The sequence below is a fragment of the Ostrea edulis genome, chromosome 2, assembly GCF_947568905.1.
Source record: "Ostrea edulis chromosome 2, xbOstEdul1.1, whole genome shotgun sequence".
Classification (NCBI taxonomy): Eukaryota; Metazoa; Mollusca; class Bivalvia; order Ostreida; family Ostreidae; genus Ostrea; species Ostrea edulis.
In genome coordinates this window covers 29,458,199-29,474,806 of record NC_079165.1, presented here as the reverse complement: position 1 = coordinate 29,474,806, position 16,608 = coordinate 29,458,199, and the positions used below count along the sequence as shown (strand labels likewise).

The 16,608-nt window shown below is 38.1% G+C and overlaps 2 protein-coding genes across 6 annotated transcripts; one reads left to right on the top strand and one right to left on the bottom strand.

Annotated features, from left to right (window-relative positions):
* Nucleotides 1-2,112: 2,112 nt before the first annotated feature.
* LOC125681124 (von Hippel-Lindau disease tumor suppressor-like) lies at nucleotides 2,113-6,413 on the bottom strand. 4 transcript variants are annotated; one of them, XM_048921058.2, is made up of 3 exons: nucleotides 6,151-6,413; nucleotides 2,792-3,226; nucleotides 2,113-2,668 (listed from the first exon to the last, which is right to left on the bottom strand). In XM_048921058.2, exons 2-3 carry the CDS (start codon nucleotides 3,123-3,125, stop codon nucleotides 2,475-2,477), a joined length of 528 nt encoding a protein of 175 aa, XP_048777015.1. In that variant the 5' UTR covers nucleotides 3,126-3,226; nucleotides 6,151-6,413; the 3' UTR covers nucleotides 2,113-2,474. The 4 variants fall into 4 exon arrangements, with proteins under 4 accessions (XP_048777015.1, XP_048777016.1, XP_048777014.1 ...); XM_048921059.2 differs by having other exon boundaries at nucleotides 6,146-6,408; XM_048921057.2 differs by lacking the exon at nucleotides 6,151-6,413 and adding an exon at nucleotides 5,770-5,829.
* LOC125681123 (uncharacterized) lies at nucleotides 5,972-11,325 on the top strand. Of its 2 annotated transcripts, XR_008799870.1 has the most exons (3): nucleotides 5,972-6,415; nucleotides 9,768-10,119; nucleotides 10,316-11,325. XR_008799870.1 is itself a non-coding variant. In XM_048921056.2 (2 exons), exons 1-2 carry the CDS (start codon nucleotides 5,972-5,974, stop codon nucleotides 9,975-9,977), a joined length of 654 nt encoding a protein of 217 aa, XP_048777013.1. In that variant the 3' UTR covers nucleotides 9,978-10,240. The 2 variants fall into 2 exon arrangements, 1 of the variants encoding a protein (XP_048777013.1); XM_048921056.2 differs by lacking the exon at nucleotides 10,316-11,325 and having other exon boundaries at nucleotides 9,768-10,240.
* The last annotated feature ends 5,283 nt before the right edge of the window (nucleotides 11,326-16,608 follow it).

Sequence of the window (16,608 nt, the reverse complement as noted above, 5' to 3'; positions counted from 1 at the left end):
GAGGTTTAGTTAGCAGTAAAGCAACACAGGAAAATACGTAAGCATACACATTTATTGATGAGATCAAGGGCAACATGTGCTTTGTTGGACCTTTGGACCAAAACGTTGCCCGAGCCCATAGGCAACATTTTGGTTAGAGTGTCCAACAAAACATATTGCCCTCAACCCAGTTAATGAATGTTGTAACTTCACAATCCTTATAATCAACAAACCTACTTGTATGAGATGCCATTTTTGACTGAGACATAAACAGTACATTAGATGGGATAGAATAATTAATGGCTAGGTCTCGGAATATTAATGGAAATTAACCAGCTGGGTTTTGGATGAACAAACTTGTCAGAGATGATTATGAGTTAAGCAAAATACTGCAATGTCAAAAGGTCCATTGGTAAACTCCATGTTGAACTGGACCATGTTTCCCTGGATTGGGCAGCATGTTGAACTGGACTATGATTTCCCTGGATTTGGCAGGATGTTGAACTGGACTATGATTTCCCTGGATTGGGCAGGATGTTGTTCTGGACTATGATTTCCCTGGATTGGGCAGCATGTTGAACTGGACCATGTTTCCCTGGATTGGGCAGGATGTTGAACTGGACTATGATTTCCCTGGATTGGGCAGGATGTTGTTCTGGACTATGATTTCCCTGGATTGGGCAGGATGTTGAACTGGACCATGTTTCCCTGGATTGGGCAGCATGTTGAACTGGACTATGATTTCCCTGGATTGGGCAGGATGTTGTTCTGGACTATGATTTCCCTGGATTGGGCAGCATGTTGAACTGGACCATGTTTCCCTGGATTGGGCAGGATGTTGAACTGGACTATGATTTCCCTGGATTGGGCAGGATGTTGTTCTGGACTATGATTTCCCTGGATTGGGCAGGATGTTGAACTGGACCATGTTTCCCTGGATTGGGCAGGATGTTGAACTGGACTATGATTTCCCTGAATTGAGCAGGATGTTGAACCGGACTATGATTTCCCTGGATTGGGCAGCATGTTGAACTGGACCGAGTTCTCTGAATTTGGCAGCATGGACAGTGGATTTGCTGGACTTTTTTTGTATGCAATTATATAGGGAGTTATTAACAAGGGTATAACAAATGTAATTGCTCAGAAATCTGATTACTTTGAAAATCAATATCAACTCTTCTGTGATGGAGGTACTTTCAGTATTCTAAAAGCTTAAAAGTGGTTACGGGGTATATATGTATGAAAGGTGAAGATAACGAAGTGATCAATCTCGTAACTCCTATAAGCAATACAAAATGGAGAGTTGGGCAAACACGGACCCCTGAATATACCAGAGGTGGGATCAGGTGCCTAGGAGGAGTTGAAGCATCCCCCTGTCGACTGGTCACACCCGCCATATATTATAAACTGATTATGGTTATAATGACAATAAAAGTTATGAAAGTGAATATCAGCAGGTGATATACATAAAACTGACCATATCAAGAAAAATTTTTTTTTAATCAAATATGTAAATATTTCTCCCCTTCCCAGAAGGGGGACATGTTTTGATGTGAATTTTTCTTCCGCTTTCATACAAAGTTTGTCTGGATCATAACTTTTTTTTGTCTTTTGACATAGGCTTTTGATATTTGGTATGTAGGTATTTAAAGATCATCCCTAAAAATGGTTTTAAAAACTATGGAAAAGGAGACATCAATTTTAGTGTACTGTAACATTTCTTCCTTGTTAGTTTTTTATTTCCTCTTCTACAGGATTGATACTTTTAACAAAGAAAGATGGTAAACTTTGATTTATAATAGTTTTAACTTCTTTATCCTCAAATACTTGTAAATTTAAAAAATTTGTGTTTCCCCAAAGTTCGGGTGGTTGCATAGCAATGGTAATCATTTCACTGCGTTTGTACAAAAATATATTTTTGCATCAGTTAATACCACAAAGTGAAACAACGATTGGGCAACTCAGAAATGGTGTGTTCAATGTCCCTACCTCCTGAACTTCACGCACAGCAAATCTCTCCTGACGAAATTAAATTCAATCAGTTCTCCACAGTAAAGGTAAACAAAAAGTACTGTACTTCGAGTGTGTCTATATTAAATACTTGGGTAAACAAAAAGTACTGTACTTCGAGTGTGTCTATTTTAAATACTTTTTATTATCAGTTAACAATACTTTCACAATCAACAATGAAGAGGGTTATAGTAATACCCAGTTAATACATAATCCAACATGTCTATTCTAACCCCAGTGTTCCACTGTACCTGTAGAGATTTATATTAACTGCCATGATTAATGGCAGTGTAATGATGGAAATGGTTGCAAATGTTGAAAACCAATGGAGTTAAATATTAATTAATCGATCTGAGAGAAAATGGTTATTCTTCAACACATATTCTGCATGCAAGTATTATCTGTAGCGCTACTGAACTTTACATGTGTTTAGAATATACAAAAATTTTCACACAGTTTTCAGCATTTATGGTCCCTTTGTTCTATTATGGGTCCCTTTCTTCTGGGTTGGAAGGGGCCATCACTCTTGCAGATGATCTAAGTCCACTTGTTATAGCTGGTGTGTCATATCTCTCATACATTTCTTGCAACAAAGAACTTGGCATATCTAGTTTGTTAATATTTTTTTTGGGGAGGTGCCTCCTAAAAAACCTTATGCAGGAGTCCTTTAGAGAGTAAACTGTAAAATAAGTAAAAATGCATCATAATTATTACCACTGATAATCTCTTTAAAAATAGTATAAAATTATCATAATATTAAAAATATTATATTTTAATCCAGAGACACAGAACATATACATACTGGGTATGGTTATGTTAACGACTTTTCGGACTGGTGGCCAATGGCCTGGTACCCATCCTGTTGTAGGCTCATATACAGATTTCAAGTTTACAACAAGTCTCTCACCAGTTTCCATATCTAAAAATATCCATGGATGCCCCACATAAGTGTTCACGTCCACAAATTCATAGGCAGAGAGAGTCTTGAATTTAACCCTTGCTCCTTCATAATTCAACCATACAATGTCCACACCTCGCTGTGTCCTGTTCATAAATCGAACAAATGAACAGATGACAGATTTTTTAGACTTCCTCACTTCCACTCCTCGTTGTATGGGTTCTGAAGCCTCTGCCATCTTCAAGATGTTTCCCGCACAAGTTAAGTCATTTTTTTTATTTCCTGAAGATTTCACAATGTCATACACATTTTGCTTTCTCTACACCTGCAAACTTGTACCTAAAGAAAATGAGCAATTCTTTGAATATGCAAATAAGTTCACACAATTGTAGAAAACTTTGAAATTTAATAAATCAGTTCTGAATAAACACAACATACACAATAGAAATGAAAATCTTGAATAATATGATCTCATCTGTCAATACATACACAAGATGTGTTTGTGAAACACTATGCCCCTGGTGGCAACAAAGAAACAATAAACAATTAGGTCAAGAGCTTTGGTACCTGTATTAGTTAGGGCTATATGGACCTAGCTGCAGAACTGTAGCTCTCTGACGTCCCAATATTTTTTCAGGGCTACAGTTCTGCAGCTTATATGGACCATGAATATCAAACTGGATAACTGATGATAACTCAGTTGTTGATTTGAACATATTGTATATAATATATACAGAAGGAACTCCGTTATTAGAGCACATGACTAGTAAATTGTTGATTTGAACATATTGTATATACTATATACAGAAGGAACTCCGTTATTTGAGCACATGACTAGTAAAACTTGCTAGGGTCCTAGGTTTAACTCCTAGTCCAGCGACTCCAGCCATATATTTCTCTTTTCCTATATTACATTTTGTACTGTTGACCACCCCTTGACTTCAGGTAAATGTTCTCCTAGAGGCAAATAAAATCTGGATCAAGTGTCTTTGTGGGCTGAAAGACAATTTAAGGAGGAAGGAATATGTAGTAGTTAGGGCTATATGGACTGGATATCGGTCCGGATAGCTCAGTGGTTAGAGCACCTGACTAGTAATGCCGGGGTCTCATTTCCAATCCAGGCTGAAATTTTCTCCTTTCCTATATTACAGTACCAAAAGACAGGTATTTTCACAAGGAAGGCATATATGAAATATGAGAGCCCTGTCACTGACCACCCAAAAGTTATGAGCAAGGTTAGAGATTTGCTTAAAGTTTTGAAATTTCATGGGGTCAAACTCCATGGTCACAGTCAAATCATGGTATCAAATGAAAGGTCTTGTTATAAGGAATCTACATACAAAATATGAAATTTAGATAGTACATTAACTTTTCATAGAAGTAGGTCAAACTCAAAGGTCAAAAACTTTGGTACCAAAAGAAAAGTATAAGGAATGTACATGCATGTATGAAATATGAAAGCTCTAACACCATTTATAAGTTATGAGCAAGTTTTGACAGACAAACAGGACAAAAACAATATACCCCTGACTCGAGTTGTACATGGCAGTACCAAATAATTCTCAGATTATAACTGTTCTAATTTTGAGGGCGTATGAGGCGACTGAGACATTGGAGCATGTGATTCATGTAATTCACAGAGCAGTAATCTACACAACTATTTACAAAAGAATTGTCATGTGTTCCAATTTGTGTCTATTATTCCTATAAATCCCCAAAACTGGATACATGAACACTTTATTAACACTGTTTTAAAACTCCTCTTTAACCCATAAGAAATACCACGTATATTGAAAATTACGCTCTGTATATATTTAATCATCTTCTCATCCTGTAAGTGCTGTGACTGCTAAATGAAAAATTTTAGAGAATGAGGAATTTATTTTTAAACAGGTTGGGAACACTTCTCCTACAGCAAGATATTCTCGTGAAAACGCGATTCCCCCTCTCTAGCGAGAGTAAATATATCCCGTACAACCGAGTAAAACACCCATGGAGTACATCTCTTTGTGTTTCACATGAAAAGAAGAAAAAGTGCTAAAATGTCTGATACTTCTGCAAATATATTAATCAAAATAAAAACACTCATGATGTGCATTGGATTTCAGACTCCTACCCTCTTACACAGCAACATTGATTTGAAATTTCTTGACTGTGTTGTCAATTTCATAGAGACAATTTGAATCATGTTGAATGTGTGTCGCACTTATTCAGCAATGCACAGAGTTTGCCATCATTTCCAAAAATAACACCGAAAACACCTGTTTGTGGTAATGTTTACTTCTCACTAAAGAGGGATAGCCGTGTTTTAGCGAGAAGATCTCGTTGTAGGGGAAGTGTTCCCAACCTGTTAGAGGGTGTAACGACTTATAGACTCAGCATCTAACCTATAAGTAGTAGTTAATTTCTCTATTCTAGTAGAACAGAGAAATTAACGCAAAAAATTTGATCAAACTCAACTTGATTACATCATCTAATATCATATATGCACATTGCATATATAATCGCACTTTGCACTTCACCAATAATGACACTGTAGCCATGTATAACTCATAATAACTCCCAGTACAAAAATTTCTCAGTTTTCCCCCTATATTTATACAATCTGACATAAGGGAACCTGACATTTTACAGTGAAGAATTACAATGATTATGATTACTATACACTATATCTATACATAGCGACAGTTTGAACACAGCTTTCACTTTTGTCCCAGACTCCAAACGCAAAAGCGTCGTTTGTAAAACGCCAAACTGTTCACGGCCTGACCGTCATAGACTCAAGATAAAAATGAAGCTCCTATTTAATATAGACTCACTTTACAGATTTTCGCGTCATTAAAGTAAACCTTGCACAGATACTCTGAAGCAAGAAAACTTACAAAATCATCGAAGATGGGGCTTACTATCGGCAACGTTTGGGTTTGGCTAATTTCAGGAAATGTTAGTATTTCCGTCGAACAATATTATTTATTTTTTGAAGGAAGCAAACGGTTTGTCTGGAAATAATACTAGGTAGATAAGTTCATCAGCAGAAACAAATCTTATTTCATATCAAATATTTTTATGACCATTTCAACTTGAATGACAATAATAATAAATAAATGTGTACGTCGTGTGGAATTTAGCAAAACCCTCCTTCGTTGGCATTATTTACTTCCTGTTGAAAAAACGAAAGTAGCATTCCTCACGTCAACCCATATTGATATGTCAATACTAAACTCAAAATGTAGATTTACTATTTTTAATGTGACATACTTCACCTCTATATTGATTTTGGCAATTGCAATATTCAAGGGCGACACACTTAGCTCACTGTCGTTAGGTGCTAGTTGTCCTACTTTATATTTTCCGAAAAATTGGTTCCTGGAATGTCAAAGACGGATCTCAATGACAGATGACCAGCTGACATCTATCCACAGTAAGCATATTGCTGAAGTCCATGATGTGCCAGTATCGGTGTTGATTAGACCGTTTGTGTCAGTTCTAGACGAAGCTAAAGTGAGATCTCTGATGGAGACGCTGCAAGTGAGTAGCATATCTATATATAGTCTGTAGGCACGGTGACGTAGCATATCTATATATAGTCTGTAGGCACGGTGATGTAGCATATCTATATATAGTCTGTAGGCACTGTGATGTAGCATATCTATATATAGTCTGTAGGCACTGTGATGTAGCATATCTATATATAGTCTGTAGGCACTGTGATGTAGCATATCTATATATAGTCTGTAGGCACGGTGACGTAGCATATCTATATATAGTCTGTAGGCACGGTGACGTAGCATATCTATATATAGTCTGTAGGCACGGTGATGTAGCATATCTATATATAGTCTGTAGGCACTGTGATGTAGCATATCTATATATAGTCTGTAGGCACGGTGATGTAGCATATCTATATATAGTCTGTATGCACGGTGACGTAGCATATCTATATATAGTCTGTAGGCACGGTGATGTGGCATATCTATATATAGTCTGTAGGCACGGTGATGTAGCATATCTATATATAGTCTGTAGGCACGGTGATGTAGCATATCTATATATAGTCTGTAGGCACGGTGATGTAGCATATCTATATATAGTCTGTAGGCACGGTGATGCAAAAGTAAAATTGTCAAATGTGGTGTCCAAATTGATTGGTATAGATGGGGGGGGGGGGGGGGGGTGATCTTCTAATTCCAAAGAATGCTATTAAATGTTTGCCCGGAGAGCTTCTGATTGAAGAATTCTAAATTTTGGACTCTGAACATACATGTAGAGACAGAAGGGGAAAAAAAAAAACCAAAAAAATAAAAACCATGTTCCTTCACTAATTAACAATTTAAGGGAAGGTGATCGTGGTAACCCTGTGTAAAGTGCAAAATACTTAGTATTCTTGCTCTTCCAGAACTCACCAAGTAAAGTTGTACAGGATTACTGACTACATATCGTCTGTTTTCACAGAACACAATGCATAGTATTCCACCTAATAAATATTATTTTGGAATCACATACATGAGTACAATATTATTAAACAAGGTGTGTACAGTATTTTAGAACACCACACTCTTGACATTGATTAAGCCGTATGGAGGCGTACTTTGGTCATATTGACTGATGTGGGTCATATGATATGTATATATGCATGTCTATTTACATGATTGGTTTGACCTTAACCCTCCCTTTTATTCTAGTTTTTTTTCCCCCCATGAAATATTCATGAACATGGTATCTCAGCACGTCATTTCAGCGGTGCAGTAATGGTGACCTTGGCCTTTTGTATGATCAAGACCTCAGATACAAAATTCATTCTTGTTTTCATTTAGCGTGTTTTCAAGAACATCATAAATGATATTTTTATGAACCTCTCAAACTTTAATGACCTTCATTCTATTATATTTAGCATATTATCTCGAAAACCCATCGTCGGAATCCCACGGTCTGCATGTCTCGTGTCCATCTCGCTACCGCTTACAATGTCTCGCGTCCATCTCGTTACCGCTTACGATGTCTCGCGTCCATCTCGATACCGCTTACAATGTCTCGCGTCCGTCTTGCTACTTCTTACGATGTCTCGCTACCGCTTACGACGTCTCGTGTCTGTCTTGCTTCTGCTTACGTCTCGCGTCCGTCTTGCTACCGCTGACGATATATCGCGTCCGTCTTGCGACCGCTTACGATATTTCGTGTCCGTCTTGCTACCGCTTACGATATCTCGCGTCCGTCTTGCTACCGCTTATAATGTCTCGCGTCCGTCTTGCTACCGCTTACGATGTCTCGCGTCCGTTTTCCTACCGCTTACGATGTCCTGCGTCTATCTCGCTACCGCTTACGATGTCTCGCGTCCGTCTTGCTACCGCTTACGATGTCTCGCGTCCGTCTTGCTACCGCTTACGATATCTTGCGTCCGTCTTGCTACCGCTTACAATGTCTCGCGTCCGTTTTCCTACCGCTTACGATGTCCCACGTCTATATCCCTACCGCTTACGATGTCTCGCGTCCGTCTTGCTACCGCTTACGATGTCTCGCGTCCGTCTTGCTACCGCTTACGATATCTCGCGTCCGTCTTGCTACCACTCACGATGTCTCGCATCCGTCTTGCTACCGCTTACGATGTCCCGCATCTATCTTGCTACTGCTTACGATGTCTCGCGTCCGTCTTGCTACCGCTTACGATGTCTCGCGTCCGTTTTGCTACCGCTTACGATGTCTGGCGTCCGTTTTGCTACGCTTACGGTGTCTCTCGTCCGTCTTGCGATCGCTTACGATGTCTCACGTCCGTCTTGCTACCGCTTACGATATCTCCCGTCTGTCTTCCTACCGCTTACGATGTCTCGCGTCCGTCTTGCTACCGCTTACGATATCTCGCGTACGTCTTGCTACCGCCTACGAGGTCTCGTTTCCGTTTTCCTACCGCTTACGATGTCTCGCGTCCGTTTTGCTACCGTTTACGATGTCTCGCGTCCGTCTTGCTACCGCTTACGATATCTCCCGTCTGTCTTTCTACCGCTTACGATGTCTCGCGTCCGTCTTCCTACCGCTTACGATATCTCGCGTACGTCTTGCTACCGCCTACGAGGTCTCGCTTCCGTTTTCCTACCGCTTACGATGTCTCGCGTCCGTTTTGCTACCGTTTACGATGTCTCGCGTCCGTCTTGTGATCGCTTACGATGTCTCGCGTCCATCTTGCTACCGCTTTGTAAGCGATAACAAGACGAAAACAATACAGACCGTGGGTTTCCGACGATGTTGAGAGCCTTGAACATTCCCCCAACAAACTTAATATCAGCATCATGGCACAAACTCTTTGATATTACCAGACCTCAACACCATAAACTGAGAATATTCTTAAGTCTAAATTTCAAATCCTGCTAACTTTTGAAATAATAAAATTTTTGGTATATGTTTGCATTCGATTTTTTAAATAACCTGTATTTTTGAAAAATCATCTGTGCTAGATAAATCTTAAGATATAAGTAATCAAAATTTTGACTTAAGTCTTTTCTCAGTTTATGGTCTTGGGACCAGGACTGATTGACGAAAATACGTTTTCCTTTTGTAATTTAATTCATTCTCCTGAACTCCACGAAAGACAGATTGAGATATCTTTATTATGTACAGATGCATGTTGGTACGGATTCTGTAACCATGCAAAATACTTGAAGATGCACGTCCTTTTGCGTTTGACATTGACCCCACTTCCTTGATTTGATTCGTTTTCCAGAACACCATAAAGGATGCGTCTGTATGCATCCCGCACACGGTGGGACATTCATGGCCCTGGCATGTGTATTCTCGTATTTGTAAAATCATCTTGAAGTGTTACTTACAAATTCCCTGCATTTAATGTACCGGTATATAATGATAACATTTTAGTGTCGTATATTTTAAGGATGAAGATCACGCACACGATGTTCCTCCAGTCGATGTACTCTGGGTCAAAGGGCGTGAAGGAGGGGACTATTTTTACTCCTTTGGGGGCTGTCACCGATATGAGGCATACAAACGGCTGAACAGACAGACGATTCCTTGTAAATTGTTCAGATCTACCATCAGTGATCTACGGACGTATTTGGGAAGCTCTACGCCAGATCTGCTCTAACACTTCTTTATTTTGCTATTATTTATTCAGTGAATTTCTATAAGGTCACTGGTATATAAAATTCACGTGCTTTATGTTCGTTGTAGGGAGTATGACAGCAAAAGTAGTGTTTAAGGTCATATACGAGGTTTCTCAACAATACGTACGTACAAGGTTTAATTTTTGTGATATTTTCAGGTAGAACTCATTGCATCCTATTTTGTTCTTACGTACAAATTGAGGTATATTACATCTAGTAAAAATAAACTTGCAGTATATTACCAGGTCTGATTTCGCACATTTTGATAGTTCGTGGTAGTAGCTAGTAAGATTGTTATGTCAACTGTTATGTATTACAGAAGGTTCTGCATAGAGACATTGCTAAGTTATTGGAGCAAAGAAGGGGAGAAAAAATACATGGACCAATCGGAGATCAAACTGGGGATTCTTGCATTACTAGTACGGTTATCTAACTACTGAGCTAAGCTGGCCGATATATGAAGTGTAGTAATATCATAACAGTATAAGCTATTTCGGAAATCATACAAGAACTTTTCATATCTAGAAGATAGGGGGAATTAAAGAGGTTTAGAAGAAATGGCAGAAACGCCGCGTGTGACCTTAAGCTAGAAAAAAAAATGGATTGATTGAAGACTAAAAGTCCAGCAGAGGAGGACCCGGATATTTCTATGATAAGGAGGAAATCTGTTGCCTTAGATGTACTTTTCTATCCCAAAGGAGGATTGCAATCCTCCCAATGGCACAAAACTACTTCTTTCGTGTAAATGCATTAATATGCTTAAACTGATAAAAATGTATTGAAAGCTTCATCAAGTTATCGAAAGCTCAATGAGACCTAAATCATATAATAAACGACACCATTGCCAGTATTACATCCATTGTCAACAACACAAGGTTCTTAAATCCCGGCGTCTACAACTTTGTATGATTCCAACCAGCCCATCTAATGCCAGACAGTGGATTTGGACCCGCAGGATGCGATGACGTATGCTAGCCTGAGGTCAAATGTTCATCTACTGCCATCATGCGGGCGATTCTTTTCAACGTATTGTTGCAAATTTACCTTCTACCCCCCTAATGTGCATTAGTTTGACAGTTACGACATCAAAAACAAGAGTTTTTTTTTTTTAAGTTGCGAATATATCAGTAATCTGAACGTGATTCCAGATTACAATGTTTTCTTAAATTCTTTAAAATTTAAAAAAAGTAAATAATATCTGTAATGTTAAATACTTGTACAATAATACATTTCTGTAATAATTTGCTGCAATGTGAGGAACCAATTGCTTCTTGACTGCATGTCCAAAAGAATTTATAATTTCAGATGTTATTAAACTTATTGTTGGAAGCGATGCTTTTTCATGAGTATCAGATACATGTAGTTGTTGACATTCAACATCGTTATTTCAATTTTAAATGAGTTTTTATTGCAGTCGAACACTATTAGCATTTTTTTTCCGGTAACGGTAAATGTTATTCAAGTCAATGTTAACTTTATAAGGATTGAAATTTGTAAAGCCTTTCAATTTAATTGTTCAAAACTATTTCGAGAAAGAGGCAAGCTAGTTCACATTGCAACCAGGTGCGGGTCCATTATGGTCGGATTTGTGGGAGAATTTGAATATTCCAAATAAAAGCATGGGTCCACGAAAGTCATTTAAAAGATGATTAAAATCTAGGAAGAATGATTAGGATCGATATTACCATAAATGTACACACTTCCGGAAAATTGCAAGCCCTAGCGATCTTCTCACAAATCTGACATATTTATGCTTTAGTGCCTTATCAATGCACTGTGGACTTTTCCATATAAATGTCTGGCTGGGGTCATTTCGATCATCGCTTGTAGTTTGTGAAATGAAATGTAAATTCTTTATTGAATGTATGTGTTGGGGTGTTAACAGCCTAACTAAAACCTTTCCTGTTGTCGTATTATTATTCAGAGTCATAATTCATTAATTGCGCTATCACATCAGTTTCATGCGCTGACGACCCCACAGAAAGGTGTCCTACGCCGTCCGAATTTTGTGTTCCGGTCTCGCTTATTTGAGTCCTATGGCGTTCGATTTATATCGCCCGTACCCCAGGTGCGAACATTACCTATGCAATTAATACCTTAATTTTACAATTTCCATTCTCATCAGGGGCCCTCATCACTTTAATATTTCATATTGCTACTCAAATGCCGTGAAATTGAACAGTAAAGACCTCGTTTTATATTTATTGGCAATCTTTGTGTTCTTTATCGATGAAGGTGATTGGTAGACGTTTTAAAAGGCGTTAATCCAAATCTATGTTTTGCAATCGCTTTCCAAAACAATTTGTAATTTTTCACTTGAGTAATGATAAATAGATATTTATATTTTTAGGAACCCAGCAGTTGAACTAAATATGTTTTGTGGTGCAAGGAAAGGTTTTTACCTTTTCTGTAAATACTTGATGTGATTTGTGTTCATGCCCATGTCTGAAAGAGGCAATCGACTGCAAAATATGATGGTAATTAATACCCTGTAAATAATATACTACAAGCTCTTAATGGTTCAAATTGTATGAAGTATTCTGAAAGTTTCACGTCGGTAAAAGGTGCATTTTATGAGAAAGGTCATATGAAATGTAACTGGCGATGCCAAAGTCATTTACAGCTGCATTGTAACAGAGAAGACCACACGTTTTTCCAAGTTGTCGAATTAAAGTTTGTTATCCGTGTTAGGGGAGGGGAGGAACTTGACTGAAACTCTCAAACTGTGGACAACATGCTGCGTTATTATTACGAATTTTCTAGATCTATACGAAGAGTCTGGACAGTGGTAGCTCCTCCATTCGGCTAACCTCGGCCGATTACCCTACCCTACCCCACATTTAGATGTAATCGGCTGAGTGAGTGTTCCTCATATAAAGTAACCTCTAAGTATTGTAAAGTGCTTTATCTGCTACATTCCTGATGATTCCGATGTTCATAGATATGATATACATGTACACGTAGTTTAAGTTAGCTCAATTTTCTGGTTTCTCAAACAGATTTGGAAGTCTCGAGTCAAAATTTTATAATTCTACGATTTTTTTCAACTAAGCAAACTGGAACTAAAATTGTAAATAACTATGGTCTGATGACTTAAAACTACAATTTATATTTGTTCCGGGTATACAACTCACTATAACCCAAAATTATTTTTCAAGAGTTGAAAATTTTGCACTCCAAAACTTGGTATGAATTGAAAGACTTATCATACAAAGTAATTCTACTAAAAGATTTTTTTATATGGAATTATATTAAAACCCATGAGAAAAACTTATTTCTGACTCATAGAATTAGTTAGAACATAAATTCAAAAACAAAACAAAAAACGAAAAACCTGTAAATGTTTCTATTACCACGAGCTATCAAAATATCCAATGCAAAATATGGGTTGTCATGCAAAGTATGAAGCTATTCCATTTTTTTTTTCTGACCGGGAGGTCGTGAATTCGAGCCCTGCTTGTGCCATGGCCGGGTCAAACCCAAAACATAAACTTAGGTAGTGATTGCTCCTTCGTCAAACGCTCGGTCTTTCGGATATGACCTTTGAAGGCAAAACATGAGATGTTAAATTTTCTTTTTTTCCTTCTGAAGATTCACAGAAAAAGAAACTCGCGTTATTTGTTAAAATCGCGCTTGGATGTATGTACCACCGTAATTCAATTAAATAAAATAATCAAATCATGATGGCTTTAAATACATGTATAAAGGAGAAATGAGCATCCCCTGTCAACTGATCAAACCCGCCGTGACCCCTACATCTTGCACATCAGGTAAATGGAATAATCCGTAGTCAAAATCAGTGTGTCAAGAACGGCCTAACAATCGGTATGAAGCAAGTTAGACAGCATTTGACCTAATGATAGGTTGTATTGGCAAACTAGATCATTATAATGACCATAGATTTTAAAAAAATCGTCATACATAGAACAAGCTCTTGCGTTCCGAATCAGTTGAGAGATATAAGCACCATATACAAGTGATAATGGAATATTGCTACATGAATAAGGAAGTTGACGATAGAGAAGCTGAAATCATCCCGTTTGTCATAAAGTTGAGTTGTTTGTTTGCCGTCAACATCCACCTTTAATAAAATATCGAAGTACGAAGCAGATGTGGAGGACTCTTGGTGTCTTTTATTTCGAGGTCACAGTAATGTGTATATTTTTGAACGTCCCTCTTAAGAATTTTACACTCATATGGAGACGTCACCATTGCCGGTGAAGGGCTGCAAAATTTAGGGCTATGCTCGGCTCTTACGGCCTCTGAGCAGGGAGGGATCTTTATCGTGCCACACCTGCTGTGACACGGGACATCGGTTTTTGCGGTCACATCCGAAGGAACGCCCCATTTAGTCGCCTCTTACGACCAGCAAAGGGTACTGGGGACCTATTCTAACCTGGATCCCCACGGGAATAAAATTGCAGTTTTAGTGGTTGTTAACGCACCATTCAAAAATGTTTTACCACCTTTAAGTAATGTGCCACATATATTGACCTACGCATTGCGCTCAGTGATGGTTCTTTATTGTGCCAACGCCTACTTTGAAATGGGACAGGCCGGCTTTAAAGTCATATCTGAAAGACCTGTGACTTTCATAGTAATGCCGGGTGCTTGGCGAAGGAACCATTACTCTCTATTTTAAAGGTCTTAGAATGAATGCGGCACCGGATGCGACACCAGAATCAAGAATCCAGCTCGGAACCTCCCAGATACGAAACAAACACCATAGCCTTTAGGCCTCCGGTAAATGTCGTGGATGTAATTAGTGGTGTGATTAGTTTCCTGTACATAGAGGATGCGGGACACATTGCATGTCACAGCAAACTCCATGCATTTTTAAAGTGCTTTATGTTTTAAACATTTCTAGGTTGAGAAGCTTTTTGGTTTGTTGATTTTGTAAGATAAAATTTTAAAATCCAATCTTTTATATAGGCCTAACCCTGTATTTACATTTTGTGGTATGGTGCATGTTACTTTCTATGATAGTGACGGCACGGCACTACGATCTCTTTTGAACCTTTTAGTCTATTTCAGTACTATTGTCACAGTACTAGCTCAGTAGTTTGGGCATTTGGTTTGCAAGCGGGAAAGTCCCGACTGGACTTTATATCCCTGCGCTGCGTCAAACCTGGACCCAGTTGCACTTTTAATCCGCCCGCATAAAAGTGCGGGCGTATTATGCTATATACCGCTGTCGTCCGTCTGTCCCTTTAACTTTGTCTTCGCAACTCCTCCTATACCCTTTGGGGGATTTTGATGAAACTTGGTACAAAGAAAGATCACAATATGGAGGTGTACATACTGCAAGGGGAATGCTGTCCAATGTTTTTTTTATGGACTTACGGCTCTTGGACTTGTTTTTTTTCCAATTCAAAATACTTTGTCCTCGCAACTTCTCCTAAACCCCTTGGGGGATTTTTATGAAACTTGGTACAAAGAAAGATCACAATATGGAGATGTGCATATTACAAGGGGAATGCTACACCTCTATTTTTTTTAAGGAGTTAGGGCCCTTGGACTTAGATTTATTTTATGCAAGTACCTTGTCTTCGCAACTCCTCTTAAACCCTTTGGGGATTTCAATGAAACTTAGTGCAAAGGAAGATTAAAGATTACAATGTGTAGATGTGCATATTACAAGGGAAATGCTGTTCCACTGTTTTTGAAGGAGTTATAGCCCTTTGACTTGGATTTGTTTAATGCAAAATACATTGTTATTGCAACTCCGACGAAATCCTTTTGTGGACAATCCTTATTTGTTCAAATTCCAGGGTCAATAATGTATGCGGGCGTATTATACAGTACCGATTTAGCGGTGCCTTATTTTTTCGACGACATTCGGCTGATACACTGTCCATGAGTAATTATGCGGGAGAATACACCTTAAGGTATTCAATGTGTAATGACCATATTTCATATCTAATAAATGGATGGTGGAATTTTTATAATCATGGTATCATTTTGAAGGGTTCATCAAATAAAAATAATCCACCGTAGGAATTTTCAAAATTTTGTTTACTGCTTGATTTATTTCACCTAGGATTTAACATTGAAGTATATGGGAAAAGCATGTTTTATTACAATATTTTAAAAAGAAATTATATTTTCACACAAATCTCTTGGTAGAAAGTTACAAACACTTTCTCTTAGTGAAAATATGAAATAAAATTAATCATTGACCACACACATTTTTAGAAAATTAGATTTTTCTTGATTTTACAAAGGGCAGACAACTCTTCCAAAAAGTCTTAAGTGCAAAAAGGTCAGCTTCTAATCATTTACCAGTCATGTGAATTTCATCTGCTTCACTTTCATCATCATTTAACAATAAACATTTATGTTGATCTAAATCCTTCAAAACTGTTCATTATCCTTTCATTATACATGGAATACCTTAATGTCCATAGCCTACGTGATTGAATGTAACAATCAAGTAACAATGTAGTGCTTATCCGCAACAGGAAGGTCCTGGTTCGATCTCGGTGCCGCGTCATATCCAAGTCGTTAAACATAAGGTAGTGATTGTTCCTTCACCAAGCACGGGTCTTTAGAATATGACCTTGAAAATCACCTGTGTCATGTCACGGTAGGCGTTGGCACGGTAAAAAAAAA